This window comes from Macrobrachium nipponense, chromosome 41, assembly GCF_015104395.2.
Source record: "Macrobrachium nipponense isolate FS-2020 chromosome 41, ASM1510439v2, whole genome shotgun sequence".
Classification (NCBI taxonomy): domain Eukaryota; kingdom Metazoa; phylum Arthropoda; class Malacostraca; order Decapoda; family Palaemonidae; genus Macrobrachium; species Macrobrachium nipponense.
In genome coordinates this window covers 48924368-48939476 of record NC_061102.1, presented here as the reverse complement: position 1 = coordinate 48939476, position 15109 = coordinate 48924368, and the positions used below count along the sequence as shown (strand labels likewise).

The 15109-nt window shown below is 36.8% G+C and overlaps 1 protein-coding gene across 1 annotated transcript in view; it reads left to right on the top strand.

Annotated features, from left to right (window-relative positions):
- Positions 1-4699, top strand: part of LOC135212910 (uncharacterized) — a 5829-nt gene extending 1130 nt beyond the window's left edge. Inside the window, exon 3 of the mRNA XM_064246653.1 lies at positions 2993-4699. Within this exon, the coding sequence (XP_064102723.1) occupies positions 2993-3572 (580 nt within the window). The 3' untranslated portion in view covers positions 3573-4699. The remainder of the gene's footprint in view (positions 1-2992) is intronic.
- Positions 4700-15109: the final 10410 nt, after the last annotated feature.

Genomic DNA, 15109 nt, shown 5'->3' with positions numbered 1-15109 from the left:
GGTAATTGAGAATAGGTATTTAGTTAAGTTTCTCTCTAAGTATTTAATATTTTGTGTGGCCTCCATTTGCCTGTACCACAGCCTGCATTCTTGAGGGGTATGATTTCAGCAAATCGCAAAAAAGCTGAAACTCAAACTCCATTTCCCTGAGCACTTCGTTCACCTCTCTTGGCAGGTCGTCGATGCTTGGTATACCATCATAGTTCACTGTGCGTGCTTCAACATGATCGTTTAAAATGCTACCAATGTTTTCACACACATTAAGTTCAGGGGAGCTACCTGGAAATTCATCTGACGAGAAGAAATCGATACCACTGTTTCGAAGGAACTTCTGTGTCTGAAGAGCCTTGAAACATGGTGCCTTATCATGCAAAAATGTGACTTCTTCAACAGATAACACATTTTTAGGATCTTTGAGGAAAGGAAATACTCCACCAGTAAGCACAGTTTCTCTGAAGTATTCGCCATTCCATGACTGTCCTTTTTCTTTGATGATCCACATTAACCGTTTGGCTGTGAAATGGAGAAAAATTCCCAAACATTCAGGAAATTTCACACCTTGGCGATAGCGCAGGTCATTGCTGATATCCAACTTTGCAGCCCAAATAATGTAATTTTATGATTTGGCTTCCTAACTGTGTAAATGAAAAATTCATCTAATGCGGCAACATGGAGAAAGTCAGCTTTATCCCAGCCTTCAATAAATAAATCACAAAACCATTCACGGTCTTCTCTCTGTTGCTGAGTGATGTTGGGCTTGCTGATAACATGAAATGTTGGTACCAGAGTTTTTCAGCTCACGATATACAGCACTATAACTTCTCTTCTTTCCCCTTTTTGGTTCTAGTTCAAGCACCAATTTACAGAAAGACTTTCTTGGTCTACCCACTGCCTCAGCCATGATGTCTTTTGACTCCTGAGAAAGGACTTCAGGCCTTCCAAGATTCTCACTCTTTTCACAAAGACAGTCATATGGATTTTTATTCCAGCTTCTTTTAACAAAGGATTAATCTCTTTTAATGTATTTAGCTATCCAGGAACGTGAAATGAAGGCTGCACCAGCATCCCTGGCTTCTCTGAAGGTTATAGCCCAGATTTGGTCAATCCATCTGATTTCCTCCAAGTTGTTAGCCATGGATGTATCTAACTTGGTCACTCAGTCTGAAAATACAAGAAATGTAAAATGAAAAATAGATTAATAGAAACTTAAGATAATGTACTTGGAGATAGGCTATAGCAGAAAACTTCATAACTTTCCATTTGTTCTGTGGAGGGGGGGGGGGGACTCTTAATTTCGAAACACCCGGTATATAGTAATGCATTGATTGTGCGTTACAAGTACAAGTCAGTCAATAGATCTTGTTGCGCTCAAGAGTACATAGGTATAAGTTTGAGATTTCATAATATCATAGGATCATCAAAAAATGTGGTGGCAAGTTTACAACTGCAGGAGAACGCGACTGTAAATGTAAATAAAAGTTGAATGTTTCTTTCGTATGAATCTGTGCCTAGCTGGTTGCAATGTGCATTCTTATCAAACTTTGGCTTCCACAGAATAAAGCCTACGAAGAAAGGTTTATGTAGGTATGTATGTGTGTGTGAGTATGTGTATGTTTTTATTACGGAAGTGAACCATGAAGAAAAATGTGAAGGTGGTGGCATCGTGACCTGTATGATGTGGAAGTGAGTCTGAGTTATGGGATAGATTCGATTTGGTGATTCAGGAAATTAAGAGAAGGATAGTAAATAGAGGTGCAAAGTTAAAAAATAAGCAAATAGATTACTCATGAATAAAGTGCTGAATATCTGAAGTCTGCGTATGACACTGATCTAGGATAGTGACGAGGAATTGAAGCAGCTATCAAAAGAGTTCGAAAGTGTTCATAGGACAAGAAGTTGAGAGTTAATGTGGGATTAATGTAAGAATTTGAGGATATATGGAAAGACAAGCGGCTAGAGCAATGAAGTTAGATGCATAAAAGTATATGGGAGTAAATGTATTACTAAGAACATTGGATGATAATAGGATGAGAAAAGAGGCAAGTCACAGAATAACAGAAGCACAACAGGTAACTGGGTATGTGTACAAGATTAGCAAGAAACTTGAATCGTCTAAGCAAGTCACACAAGGTTGCACGAAAGGTCCTTTCACATAAATCTCTTATATAAAAGTTCAATACGGATGGTGAATGTAAACGAAAAATGCTGATAAAGGTTAATTAAAAAGTGCTGGGGGAGGAAGGAGAAGAGGATATGGAAAGGGTTGGATGGGGTGAAAAATAATTGGCAAAAAAGGAGAGATCTAATAAAAAAATATGGGCAGGATAAGGGTGAGTGATGAAGTGCGTGCAGAGAGGTTCGACACGCTGCTAATGAGCCTTTTTTTATAGGGTTTTCAGACAAGTAATGTTATGAAAGTTTTTGTGCACACGGGATTCATCTACGATTCGGCAGCTAAGTATGAATGTGGCACTGAAAAACACTTGTATTAAAGTCGTGTGTGTGTGTGTGTGTATGTGTGTGTGGTTTACATTTGAAGTTCGTAGGAATGTAGTTTTTATATACTTATAAAACTTATAATTACATAAACAATTCTCTTACCACTGTACTATCAAGGTCAGTGAAGAGAGCAGTCTTGAACAGACATAATCCACAGAACATTTCTTCTATGATCAGGTGAATTCATTTTTTCATTCACTGCCCCACCATATAAAAACTGACACTGGCCGCTAGCAAAAGTGCTCAAAATTTAGTATATTTGAAAAATGTGTGTCTCAAACAAGCATACAAGGTATTTTGATACATAAAAAGAAACTCCATTGAAAGTTTAAGCAAAATCTATTTTCATAAGCAATGGTATTTCATCTGTTTGAAAATATTACTCTTAGATCACCAAGTTTAATGTTCCTTAAGAAACAGAGACTCTTTGCTACCTAATTACATAATGTAATGACATACATACCATTAACTGATACCTTCCCCCAACCTCCAGTGAACAGGACTGCCCAGTGGAACATATCTGCAACGATTTCGGATTAGAATTACTGAGTTCCAACACTGGTGAAGCTGCCTTTTGCTCGAGGGCTGGTGCGAAGCCACGCTGTCCAGGAATTGATATCAATGGTGATCAGTTCATCCGTCAGACAAGCTCTTCTTCAGAACCTGCTGCTCCAACTGCTTCGACAAGTTTAACCCAAGAAAGCACACACACTTCACCAGAGACGCATCCTGAAACGACACGGTCTTCTGAACCAGAAACCAGCAAAGGAACTACGGTCATTTCTACAGGGACAACCGCCGCTCTGAAAGTCACAACTCATGACATGACAACTATATCACCTGCGTCAGTAGCCACTTCAACACCAAGAGCCTGCGAAGAACTTTCTTGTACAGGTAGGACAGAAGGCAAAATCTATGCTTATCCTGAATGCAACTGCAAGAAGTACTTCGTGTGTGTTGACACAGGGACAGAAAGGGGACTTGTTTACCACACATACCGATGTCTGGGATCTGCTGTGTTTGATAAAAACAGTAACAAATGCACAACGAACCAAACAGTATGTCCTTTCTAGGTCTTGACAAATGCCGATTCTCTTATCAGAGCAGATTATAGTATATCCCTCTGATTTGAGTTAAAGTTAATTATAAGCTCACAATATTTCAATTTGGTGCTTCAAAATATATAATACACACACACACACACACACACACATATATATATATATATATATATATATATATATATATATATATATATATATATATATATATATATATATATATATATACACAAACATTATATGGCCACGAGGATAGTGATACAACGGAAAGAGAGAGAGAGAGAGAGAGAGAGAGTATATGCCCGCGAGGAAAATACTACTCAAAAGCATTGGTTGTCAACCTGGGGGCGCCCCCACTAGTGGGGAGGGGGGTCAGTAATTTCCAGGGGAAGCGTGAGCCCTGGGGAACAATTAAAAATTCTCTAATTATATTCGTTATTCCCTGGACAAGAGAGAGGGAGTAATGTTCAGAAGTTTAAGGAAAAAAACCAAAAGTATCGCGCTATCACGTTAGTTTCCTATAGTCTACTATATACTCGAGTTTGTTGGGGCTTACCATGTTTTGTAATGATTAACCTGCCTCCCTATCACCTCGGAACCTCTTCTCTCTCTCTCTCTCTCTCTCTCGTTTTTGTTCATTTTCCTTTAAATCAGGGAGGTAATTTTACTCACAGATGCAAAGGGGAGCCTGGCGGGAAGGACCAACCCTTAGTGGGGGCGTTGGCGGGAAGGACCAACTCTTAGAGGGGGCGTTGGCGGGAAGGACCAACTCTTTTAGGGGGCGTGGCAATAAAAAGGTTGAGAACCACGGCTCTGAAGCATTTTTGAAACAAACTACATACAATCGAACGCAAGAAATAACCACTAGATTAGGGAGATATATAAACATTTTAAAGGAAGACAGGGGTCGTCTCATTTAGAGGTAGCTGCTCTGGCTACAGGTGTAGGAAGAGCTCTTCAGGATCAAATTAGGTGATGGATAAAAACGAGGGGAGACGAAGAACATTGATACAATCACTGAGAATCTTTAGTTTTTCTTTTAGCTCTCCTTCGAACGTCTGCGAAACGGGGTGAAGAAGAGTGTAGATATCATACCGAATGTATTCAATGTTATTAATCAATAAACAAGAAACACGTCACACGTTCCTTATTCAACCCAAGACACGCTAACAAAACCACGTAACGGACGCGTGATTGTGAAACGGCAGCGTTACCTGCAAATTAAAAAACCGGATACATAAAATGCCAGAAATTTAATCTCGCTGGACTCTTCGCAATTATGACGAGTCATGGAGGGTTCCAGAAGTGGCAATTTGGCAAAATGGAAAGCAACTTCTGGCATTTCATTTCCCCATCCCCCCCCCATCCCCACCCCCCAACCCCAGAGATGCCTCCCTGCACATGCTCTGAGACTCATATATGATATCGTTGGCTCTATGACATATGACATGAACTGACATGACATGAGACAGAGAGAGAGAGAGAGAGAGAGAGGAGCCCATTTTCTCGTGAAATACTTGTATTTAAGTGATTGTTCCAATACTTGAAGAGAGAGAGAGAGAGAGAGAGAGAGAGAGAGAGCATTTCCTCAAGAAATACTGGCATGTATGTGATCGTTCCAATGCTTAATAGAGAGAGAGAGAGAGAGAGAGAGAGAGAGAGAGAGAGAGAGAGAGAGAGAGAGAGAGAGACCATTTCCTCAAGAAATACTGGTATATATGTGATCGTTCCAATACTTGAAGAGAGAGAGAGAGAGAGAGAGAGAAAGAGATAGAGATAGAGAGAGAGAGAGAGAGAGATGGAAAACACATCATTTGGCGATTGATAACTACATCACAGTAACTTCATTCAGTCTGACTTGTATACTATACTCTCAAGACTAATAATGCCTTATTAGAGCCTGAAAAACGATGCATTTAAAATAGGCAGTGTTTTATTATAAGGTCTGGAGATTCAAAGCTATAAATTTCTCTCTATGCAGATGTTCACGAGGCACATGACAAAGCATCCAGTCTACCCATACACAATAACAAAACAAACAAACACACACACACACACATCATATATATATATATATATATATATATATATATATATATATATATATATATATATATATATTAGGGCTTGTGCCTTGTATGATAAGGCGCCCTATGATGGTAATGTTAGACTAGCGATAATCTTACGCTAAGTCGGTTAGTATTGCACTTCCATCTTCAATGGAGTGTCTGGGGGTTTGTAGATCATTTACGAAGTCGGTATTATCTGTTGGTTATTACGACGATGTGTTAAAACTCATGGTGAGGAGGTTCTTGTAGAAAAACACTAAGTATAAAAAAAAATTATATATTCTTCTGAAGTTTTACATGGTGAAGATCAGATATTGATTGTACAAGTCTTCTAATAACGAGATAGCTTGATCACTTCTGCCAATGATGATGGCTAATCCTATTCCTCTACATGATAAAGCTTAGGTAAAGAGGTACAGGTCTTCTAATGACGATAGCTAACTCTGTTCTCCCTGTCTACCATCTCTGTTACAAGTTATGAAGGAGCAGACAGTAGTTCGAACATATGAACATACATACAAATGACATAGTTTCATACGAACACACAATCAAATGAGACACGCTACAGATCACGTAGGCCGTTTGAATCATAGGTCGGGGTAGTTGTCTCAAGCAGGGAGCTTGGACTGTTTCAAAACAAATGAATGACCACAGATGACGGCATGTCATCTTAGCCTACATACTTATTGTATACGTCATCTTTAGCGTCTCTAGTCTGATCACATTCCTGCAAGCAATCTTTTATATATATGGACTAACATTCCATATATTATGTAAACACTTACATTAGCTCGGTCAGCTACCAAAACCAGCTACTGAATATTACTCAAACTTGACTTGCATTTGACTTATAGGAGTGTTGATACAGACACTATGGAAATATATATTATATATATATATATATAGATATATATATATATATATATAGATTAGTAAATAAAAAAAATTCATGGTGTACATGAATTGATTCAAGTTAATAAAATATAACAAACAATGATATTGGTAAAATAATAGTGATCACAGGTATTATATAATGATACAGTTTTTCACTTCATCTCATTAAGATACATATGCTACAGAAAATACTAATGTACTCTGATAATTGCATAGAATGAAGATTAATATGATAAAAACATATTTAACTGATAAAAATTTTCATATATGAATTGATAACATTATTAATGTTTATGCTGACTGATTCATTAATCAATATACTAACTCATATATAACTGCAGATATTGGTAAGATAAAAGGTAACAGATTGATTATAGGCTACCTGATTTGTTTATACATATGTATATGGATTCATTATAATTATGTTTAATATATGTGCACTTTAAATAGATTCCTATGCGTACACGCAAAGATATATTTCGATTCCGTTATTTATGATCATTTATATATAGATTCCTAGTGCGTACACGCAAAAAAATATTCGATTCTGTTATTTATGATCATTTATATATAGGATACATGATACTTTATATATATAGGATACATGACCGAGGTTATACTACTTCACTTTTAACTAACGTTCGAACAACTTTTCGACCATTACACAGTTCCAGACAACCACCTATAGCCCAATGAAACGGCCTATTTTCACAGGGTTAAAACAAGGGGAAGGGGAAAATTTGCCTGGGCGGGAACCAACGTTCTATTTTTGCGCTCATACTTATTCTCTGCATCCTAAGCTTACACGATTACGTTCGCGATGAATAAAAAAACATCCCCAGCACGAGTCCTTCGCCAGCAAAGTAGAGTTGAATATCCTTCGGGTCGTAATTGTCGGAAGTATGTCCCTTTCGTAGTCGATTCCGACAGCCGCCGGAGCATTCCGCATTAAAACGCATTTTACGCGATTAACGACGAGATACGGTGTCGGTCGAGATGAACGACGAGATACGGTGTCTTGGTCGAAGAAGTCCATGAAATTCCTTTCACATTGTAGGCGGTTGTTACTTGACTGTAGTCGTCCGCTGCGACGAACGATTTTTTGAAGTTGCGAGGTGAAACTCTCGTACTGCAGGATACTGTAACCAGGTTCCATTAATCAGCCTGCAAGTGAAATTATACTTGTCACAAGGGCAAAGTAAATCAGACGACATCCAAATTCAGGGGAGGGGAGAGAGCCATTTAGACCAGACTTAACCCACATGAATTCGTTGATATTTGGAATTCAAAGAGTCCGCTGTACAAACTTTTTTATCCATGCATTAACAATGAGTGAACCTATCCAGGTCTATGAGGACTGTAAAAATATCCATAATTATAAAAAATAAAACAGATATTCAATACGAATCCCAAAGAAAATTCGATATTACTGGTAGTAGTAAGTACTAGACAAAGAAGTGGAAAACGGAGCTAATTGTAAGATTGCCAGGCAACATAAGAGTCAAAGAGAAGATTAATCATGATTCTATGTGCCCTAACAAAAGTTTCATATTCAATTTTCTCGTGCGCATCCTCTGAGGTTAACTTTTAAAACATTATTACTAGGTAGGAGATGCAACAAAAAACCCACTATGTAACTAATTCTATTAAACTTTGGGTTTTTCAAGAAAATGTAACATTTTCCCATGAATGTGATTTACCTGGATTGTAATAAGCTAATGTTGCAAGTAAATAATCCAATATCCATATCGTGATACTTCTAAATGTCTATGAGGTTCAGAAAAAATTAATTCATTTTGATGTTATAGAAATTCTATTTCCTTATTTTGTTTATTTAATTTATAATGATTGCAAGTTGCATTGCGCATACGATAGACACTTGTACCTAACGTCTGCCTTGCCCATGAGAAGTTCGGGCTAAGCATTCCTTTCTCCAGTCAATCTGTTTTGCAAGCAGAGACGACACACAGATGAAGCCTGTGTAAGCAGATTATTGAGGTTAAAAGGAACAAATGCTGATACGGCAATGATGATGTCGTCACTTGGCAGGAGATTGCTCTCAGCCAGCTAAGAGTTACGTTACTTGCTGCAATAAAATACGACGGTTTAGGATAAATTTATTATCTTTTAATACTACCCGACCCACGCGAAAAGAATGTCTGAAAAAAAAAACAGTACCAAAATTGAAACAATATATTAGTTTCATGTTGGAAAACTGCATAATTGTAATTATGTGAAATTAAATATTCCTTATTCAAACTATATGAAAAAGGTTTCCATACAAAATTCTATATATATTATTAGCCCTGTATAGATTCATATAGGATTATTTCATAGATAACATTTTCACTTCTAGACTTCCTGACTTTAAAATCTCTTTTATTTTATTTTATTTATTTATTTATTTATTATTATTATTATTATTATTATTATTTTTTTTTTTTTTTTTTTTTACATTGACTACGAATATAAATCACCGGGACAGACAATATGTCAGTAGGTTTTGATATGTGTTGAACTTTTAGCTTATTTGTCATTACTAAAGCATTAAGTTAGAGTTCAAATCTTTACGCATATATATTTGGATATTAATACCTATGGTTACGTTTTGCTTATTGATTTTATCGTGATTCCTTTTTTATTATAATTTGTAACCCTTCCGACTTCTTACGGAGTGTAATTATATTGACTCCACTTGTATCCATATTTATTTTATTTTTTATATTTATTTATTTATATATATTTTTTTTTATATATATATATTTGATAAATTAATGGTTGGCTTGAATATGTGGAAGAGTGTTCTAGCGGCGTACCGTATAAGGCTACTTGCGGCATCAATTCTATAGATACAAGATATAAATGATAAAGGTATTTAAAACCGCGAGAACCGCTATAATCCAGTTCAGGATCCAACATCACGAGTTGTAACTCGTAAGACATTGACACTTCCTATTTAATTAATCAGTTATTCTACCAAACCGATTAACTCTGGGTGATAAAATATATTATTGGTTTTCTTAATGGATAGGAATTTCACACACAACGTGTTAAGGAGATTATTATTGATTTACACCACCCGAGTCACAGATTATTATGTGTTGAATTCCATGTTTTACTGATTAGCACTCATAAATATTCCTAACGCACTCCATTGCGGTGTTTGTTTTTAGTGCTATAATTCTATATAACGTGTCAAGGAACTATTAACACTAAGAAGTGTTTATTCCTCTGTCAGACTCGTAATTCCGTTAATAATACGTATATTCTTTCAAGGATTGATTTGGCACAGGATAGGCCCTTAACTGACAGGTGTCTTAGTGTGTCCCTTGTTTTCATGACACGTGTTACAATCAGTTTAATGTGCTTTTTATATCTGTAAGCATTGTGTAGGCCAGTAAAACAGTGATTTGGCTTTCTGTGACATAGGAGGGAACCCTGGATGACGGAATGCAACCAGTTTATGACGATTGGTATGAGAGAGATTATTACTACTACCTGGTCGTTAGTCCTCTGCTGTGTTCTTCGGGTTTTCCTCGTCACAGACCTACATAGAACATTACATTTGATTACATTATTCTGATACACATACTATAAATATACTTTTGCTTTAGGGTTTCTGCTCGAAGTGTTTATTGTTTTTGCCTAGCCACTGACCCTGTTTCCGTTTCGAAGTGTTTATTGTTTGGTGTTTATTGTTTTGCTTATCGCTGTTGACACTTGCTTTGTTCAGTTTGTAACAGTTCTGCGCTCCGACCCAGATATTCAATGCTCGCGATCTCTTGGGTTAAGGAATTTTCTTGTTTAGATACGGTTTTAACAATAGGCACGGATGTTTCTATATCTTTTAGTCCAATTAAGGGTTCTTTGCTGTATGGTGCGGGATTGCGGGATAATGCGTCAGCTATGATATTTGCTTTCCCAGGTAGATATCTTATCTTGGCTCCAATAACCTGAATGATCATTTGTCACCGAGTTCCTTTTGGACTGTGATTAAAGCCTTTGAAAAACTCGGTAAAGGACTCATGTTCAGTAAGGACTTTATCAGGATAGCCATAGATTATGAACTTAAAATGTTACTAGTGTTAAAGATTTACCTAGCCCTTCCTTGCCTATTACTGCATATTTACTTTCAGAGGGCTTTAGTTTACGTGAATAAAAAGCTATAGGGAAGAACTGTTTATCATATTACTGAAGTAGTATCCCTCTTACCCTAGGTCTGAGGCGTCTGTTGCAATAAAAAAAAATTCCTTATTTAAATCAGGGATTTTTTAAGTTAGGTAAGCTGCATTTTCCGCTTTTAAGATATCGAACGCCTGTTGATGCTTTTCAGACCATAATAAATCTACGATCTTCTTCGTAAGATCTGTTAAAGGAGCTGTCATGATTGAAGAGTTACATATTTACATACGATTGTAATATCCACTAAAACCAGCGCAAAAGTGCTGTATCCCCCTTTTACGTTAATAAGTACCGGAAAGTTATGAATAGCCGACACCTTACCATGGACTACTTTTAAGACCTTGACCAGACACATAAAACCTAGATAAACATGTTCGGTTTTAAAAAACTCACATTTAGATATTTTACTCTGAGATTATTTGTCTTTGTCTCTGTAGCATTAGCTCTACTTTATGTGAATGTACTTCTAAGGTATTAGAAAAGATTACAAGATCATCCATATAGGCATGTAGTATCCCTAAAAGTCTCCAAACACTATATTGTAATTGGGGCGCAACGGTAAGGCCGGAGGCATACGTAAAAAATTGATAATGTCCCCTGAGTGTGCTGAAAACGGAGTATGAGGTACAATCACTTAGGTAATGGTATCTGGTAAAAGCTTTTAAGTAAGTCCAAGCTGGTGAAAAATTTATTCTAACCTAACAGAGATAAGATGTCGTCGCTACATGGCACTGGAAACTATCGGGAGTCGTTCCTTGTTTAAGCGACAGAAATCTACGCAGATACGCGAAATCCGATCTTTTATGGCATGACATTTGAGGGAAAAATTATATGGGCTTATTTGATTTCCTAATGACTCCTATTACTAACATTTTTCAACTTCGTCATTTATCTCTATTTTGAAATTTCATTGAGAATCTATACGAAGGTACGTAAATATCTTTATGTTTGCCTTAGACCGTGTTTTGTGTTAAATTACATCCGTTTTTCCCAGAGATCACTCGCTAGTGGAGAAACTTCCTGGTATTCAGGTAAAAGAGAAAAAAAAATTCTGCTGAATCACTCTGCTTGAATGACTTTACGGATATTACTTTAGATAGATTATCAGAGAGATTCATCTACGACTGGTTGGGCGGGATTAAAAATTAGCAACAATAAAAAAAATGCGATATTTATAACGTTTAACTTCCCGTATCCACGATGATGTATACTTTTAGGGCTTTGTTCGCGGAAATCGTTATATTTCAGTGTCGGGAAGGATTAAAATTTCATTTCCCAGCAAAGTCTTTTTACACGCACTAAGACATTCGAGGGTGCATGCTTCTCGAGATTTTGCGTGCAAAGTGCGACTGCGGTTGTGGAGAAATTCTGTTGGGTCATTTGAACAATGTTACGATTTATGAGACAAATGTATAGTTCCTTTATATAAGTTATTATTTTGATTAACTGTCTCATTTTTGTTCAAACGGATTTTAATATGTTTGAAGGTTATAGGATTTCCCTTTGATAAACACGCCCTTATTTTGCAGGATGTAAGTTAATATTTTGTATACCCCTAGATGAATCTTACAATTACACTAGATACAGATCAATGTTTTTTATAACTATAGAGGTATCTGTAAACGCTCGCTTATCGGACTTCTCATTAGGGAAGTTCGAACAACAGACGGTGAGTCCGTAAATACAGGATATTACGTGTACTAAAGGAATAAAACAAGATATTCTATTTTTTTACGGCGCGTACAGTCGGGCTTTATCCACCACTACTTATAATAACTTACGTATTAAAAAAAAACGAAAACCACCTGCTCTGATTACTTTATACGGTCGTGTGTTTCATAGGAAAAATCCTTTTTAATTCAAAAAGATAGCGGTATGTATGAACCAACATCGCTTTTCCCCACTCTGCTAGAGTCGCTTATTGTATGGAATTTGCTATGCTTTGAACACTTCGGCAGTTTTTGACTGACCTTGACCGCTTGACTAGGTGACACAGTCACCGAGTTTGCTTGTTTGATTCTGAACGGGCTACTGTTTCTATTTTTTTTTTTTTTTTTGTAATAATTAAGATCCTTCTCTTTATTACCATCGCAACGTATTGTGTGTTTTTTAGCATTATGTTGTTGGTTACGTATAAAGCAATGAATGACGAACTATTAGGAACTGAGCGATTACTAATAAGACAAGTTATCACTACTGCATTCAATATTAAACTGTTTGTACTTCATTCTTTGCTAAAATTTGAAATAGTGAGGGATCCTGGTCAGCGCATTTAGCCTGATGAAAGTTTTTTACAGACATGTTATTCCTTGCAATCCAGCCATATTTTAAAAGTTAAGTTGAGTCATTGAGGTTCGATATTTTATATAACTCAAAAAACTCAAGGCTAAAAACTGCGATCGGGACTTTGCAAAGGAGCATTTATTGTCATGACCCGAAATAGTGTTACCTCTAATTTATCTAGATTTGTCGTATGGGTGTTCCACTTGTTTTTGTGTGTTTTCTAATCACTACGGTGCTTAACGACCCTATCCATGCATCTGTATAATACAGACGTCCACTGCGTAAACGCATATTCACTGTTTAATATGATTGTTACGTAAGGGATTAATAATCACCCAAAATGATAAAATTAACATAGTATATGATTATGATATTTCAGTAGAACTTCTGGAAACAAGACACTCAAAGATAAAACTCGCAGTAGCAATATCTCAATGATGTAGATAATTTCTGTAAAAAAAAATAAGATTAAGAATGTCTCGTAACTTCAGCCACAGGAATAACGAAATTCGACCTGCAAAGGAAACACTCAAAGTTACTCCAAATGAATAAAAAATTGTACTTAGCTTGCTTTTGTGGGAAGTCACGGTGTTCCGATAAGACACACGGCCTTGGTCCTCTTTCTCTATTTAGCGGATGACCTGGTTTGGCTTCAGTTTCCCCCGTGCGCGTTGTTTCGATGATTCGAGCCCTTGAAAGATCCGATGCTGCAGACGCGTTCGGTTTGTTTCTTGGAGTGCCGGAAACGCTCACTAACGATGTTTTCTTGAATGATTCTAATGAGAGACGAAGCTTGCGTTGTCGTAGGAAAAAGGAAACACGTCGGTTTTGTTTCTTGAAGTTATTCACTAACCGATGATACTAAGTTGGTTGAAGAATCTCTTGCTTTCGTCGTCGTTAAAGAGGTTCTTGTTGTTTTCTGAAGTCGCTCACTAACGATGATACTATGTTGCTTGAAGAATCTGCTGCTTCCGTCGTCGTTGACTTCTTATGATACATGATTTATTATTCTGGTTTTTCTTCGTAGGACGTTGTAGAGTTCTTCTGGTACGCTGGCCACCAATATTAGGGCTTGTGCCTTGTATGATAAGGCGCCCTATGAGGTAATGTTAGACTAGCGATAATCTTACGCTAATCGGTGGTATTGCACTTCCATCTTCAATGGAGTGTCTGGGGGTTTGTAGATCATTTACGAAGTCGGTATTATCTTGTGGTTATTACGACGATGTGATTAAACTCATGGTGAGGAGGTTCTTGTAGAAAACACTAAGTATAAAAAATTATATATTCTTCTGAAGTTTTACATGGTGAAGATCAGATATGATTGTACAAGTCTTCTAATAACGATAGCTGATCACTTCTGCCAATGATGATGGCTAATCCTATTCCTCTACATGATAAAGCTTAGGTAAAGAGGTACAGGTCTTCTAATGACGATAGCTAACTCTGTTCTCCCTGTCTACCATCTCTGTTACAAGTTATGAAGGAGCAGACCGTAGTTCGAACATATGAAAAACATACATACAAATGACATAGTTTCATACGAACACACAATCAAATGAGACACGCTACAGATCACGTAGGCCGTTTGAATCATAGGTCGGGGTAGTTGTCTCAAGCAGGGAGCTTGGACTGTTTCAAAACAAATGAATGACCACAGATGACGGCATGTTATCTTAGCCTACATACTTATTGTATACGTCATCTTTAGCGTCTCTAGTATGATCACATTCCTGCAAGCAATCTTTTATATATATGGACTAAACATTCCATATTTTTATTATGTAAACATTACATTATATATATATATATATATATATATATATATATATATATATATATATATGTATATGCATAAAGGACAAGCAGTCGACAGGCCTTGCAGAACTCTGCCGTTTCACTTTCCCTCGTGGAATTTGTCTCTGTTTATATATTCTTAGGAAGCAGACCCTCTCTCAGGCATACTTTATTAAAACATGATGGCTACCTCATTTACACTTGTAGAGATTCTTCTCTTTTTTTCGTATAGCAGCTTTTTCCGTACTACTTAAACAGGCTGGCAGAGCGAGTATAGAGGTCATTATCAAATACAGGTTCAAGATCACTGTGTATATTTCAGCT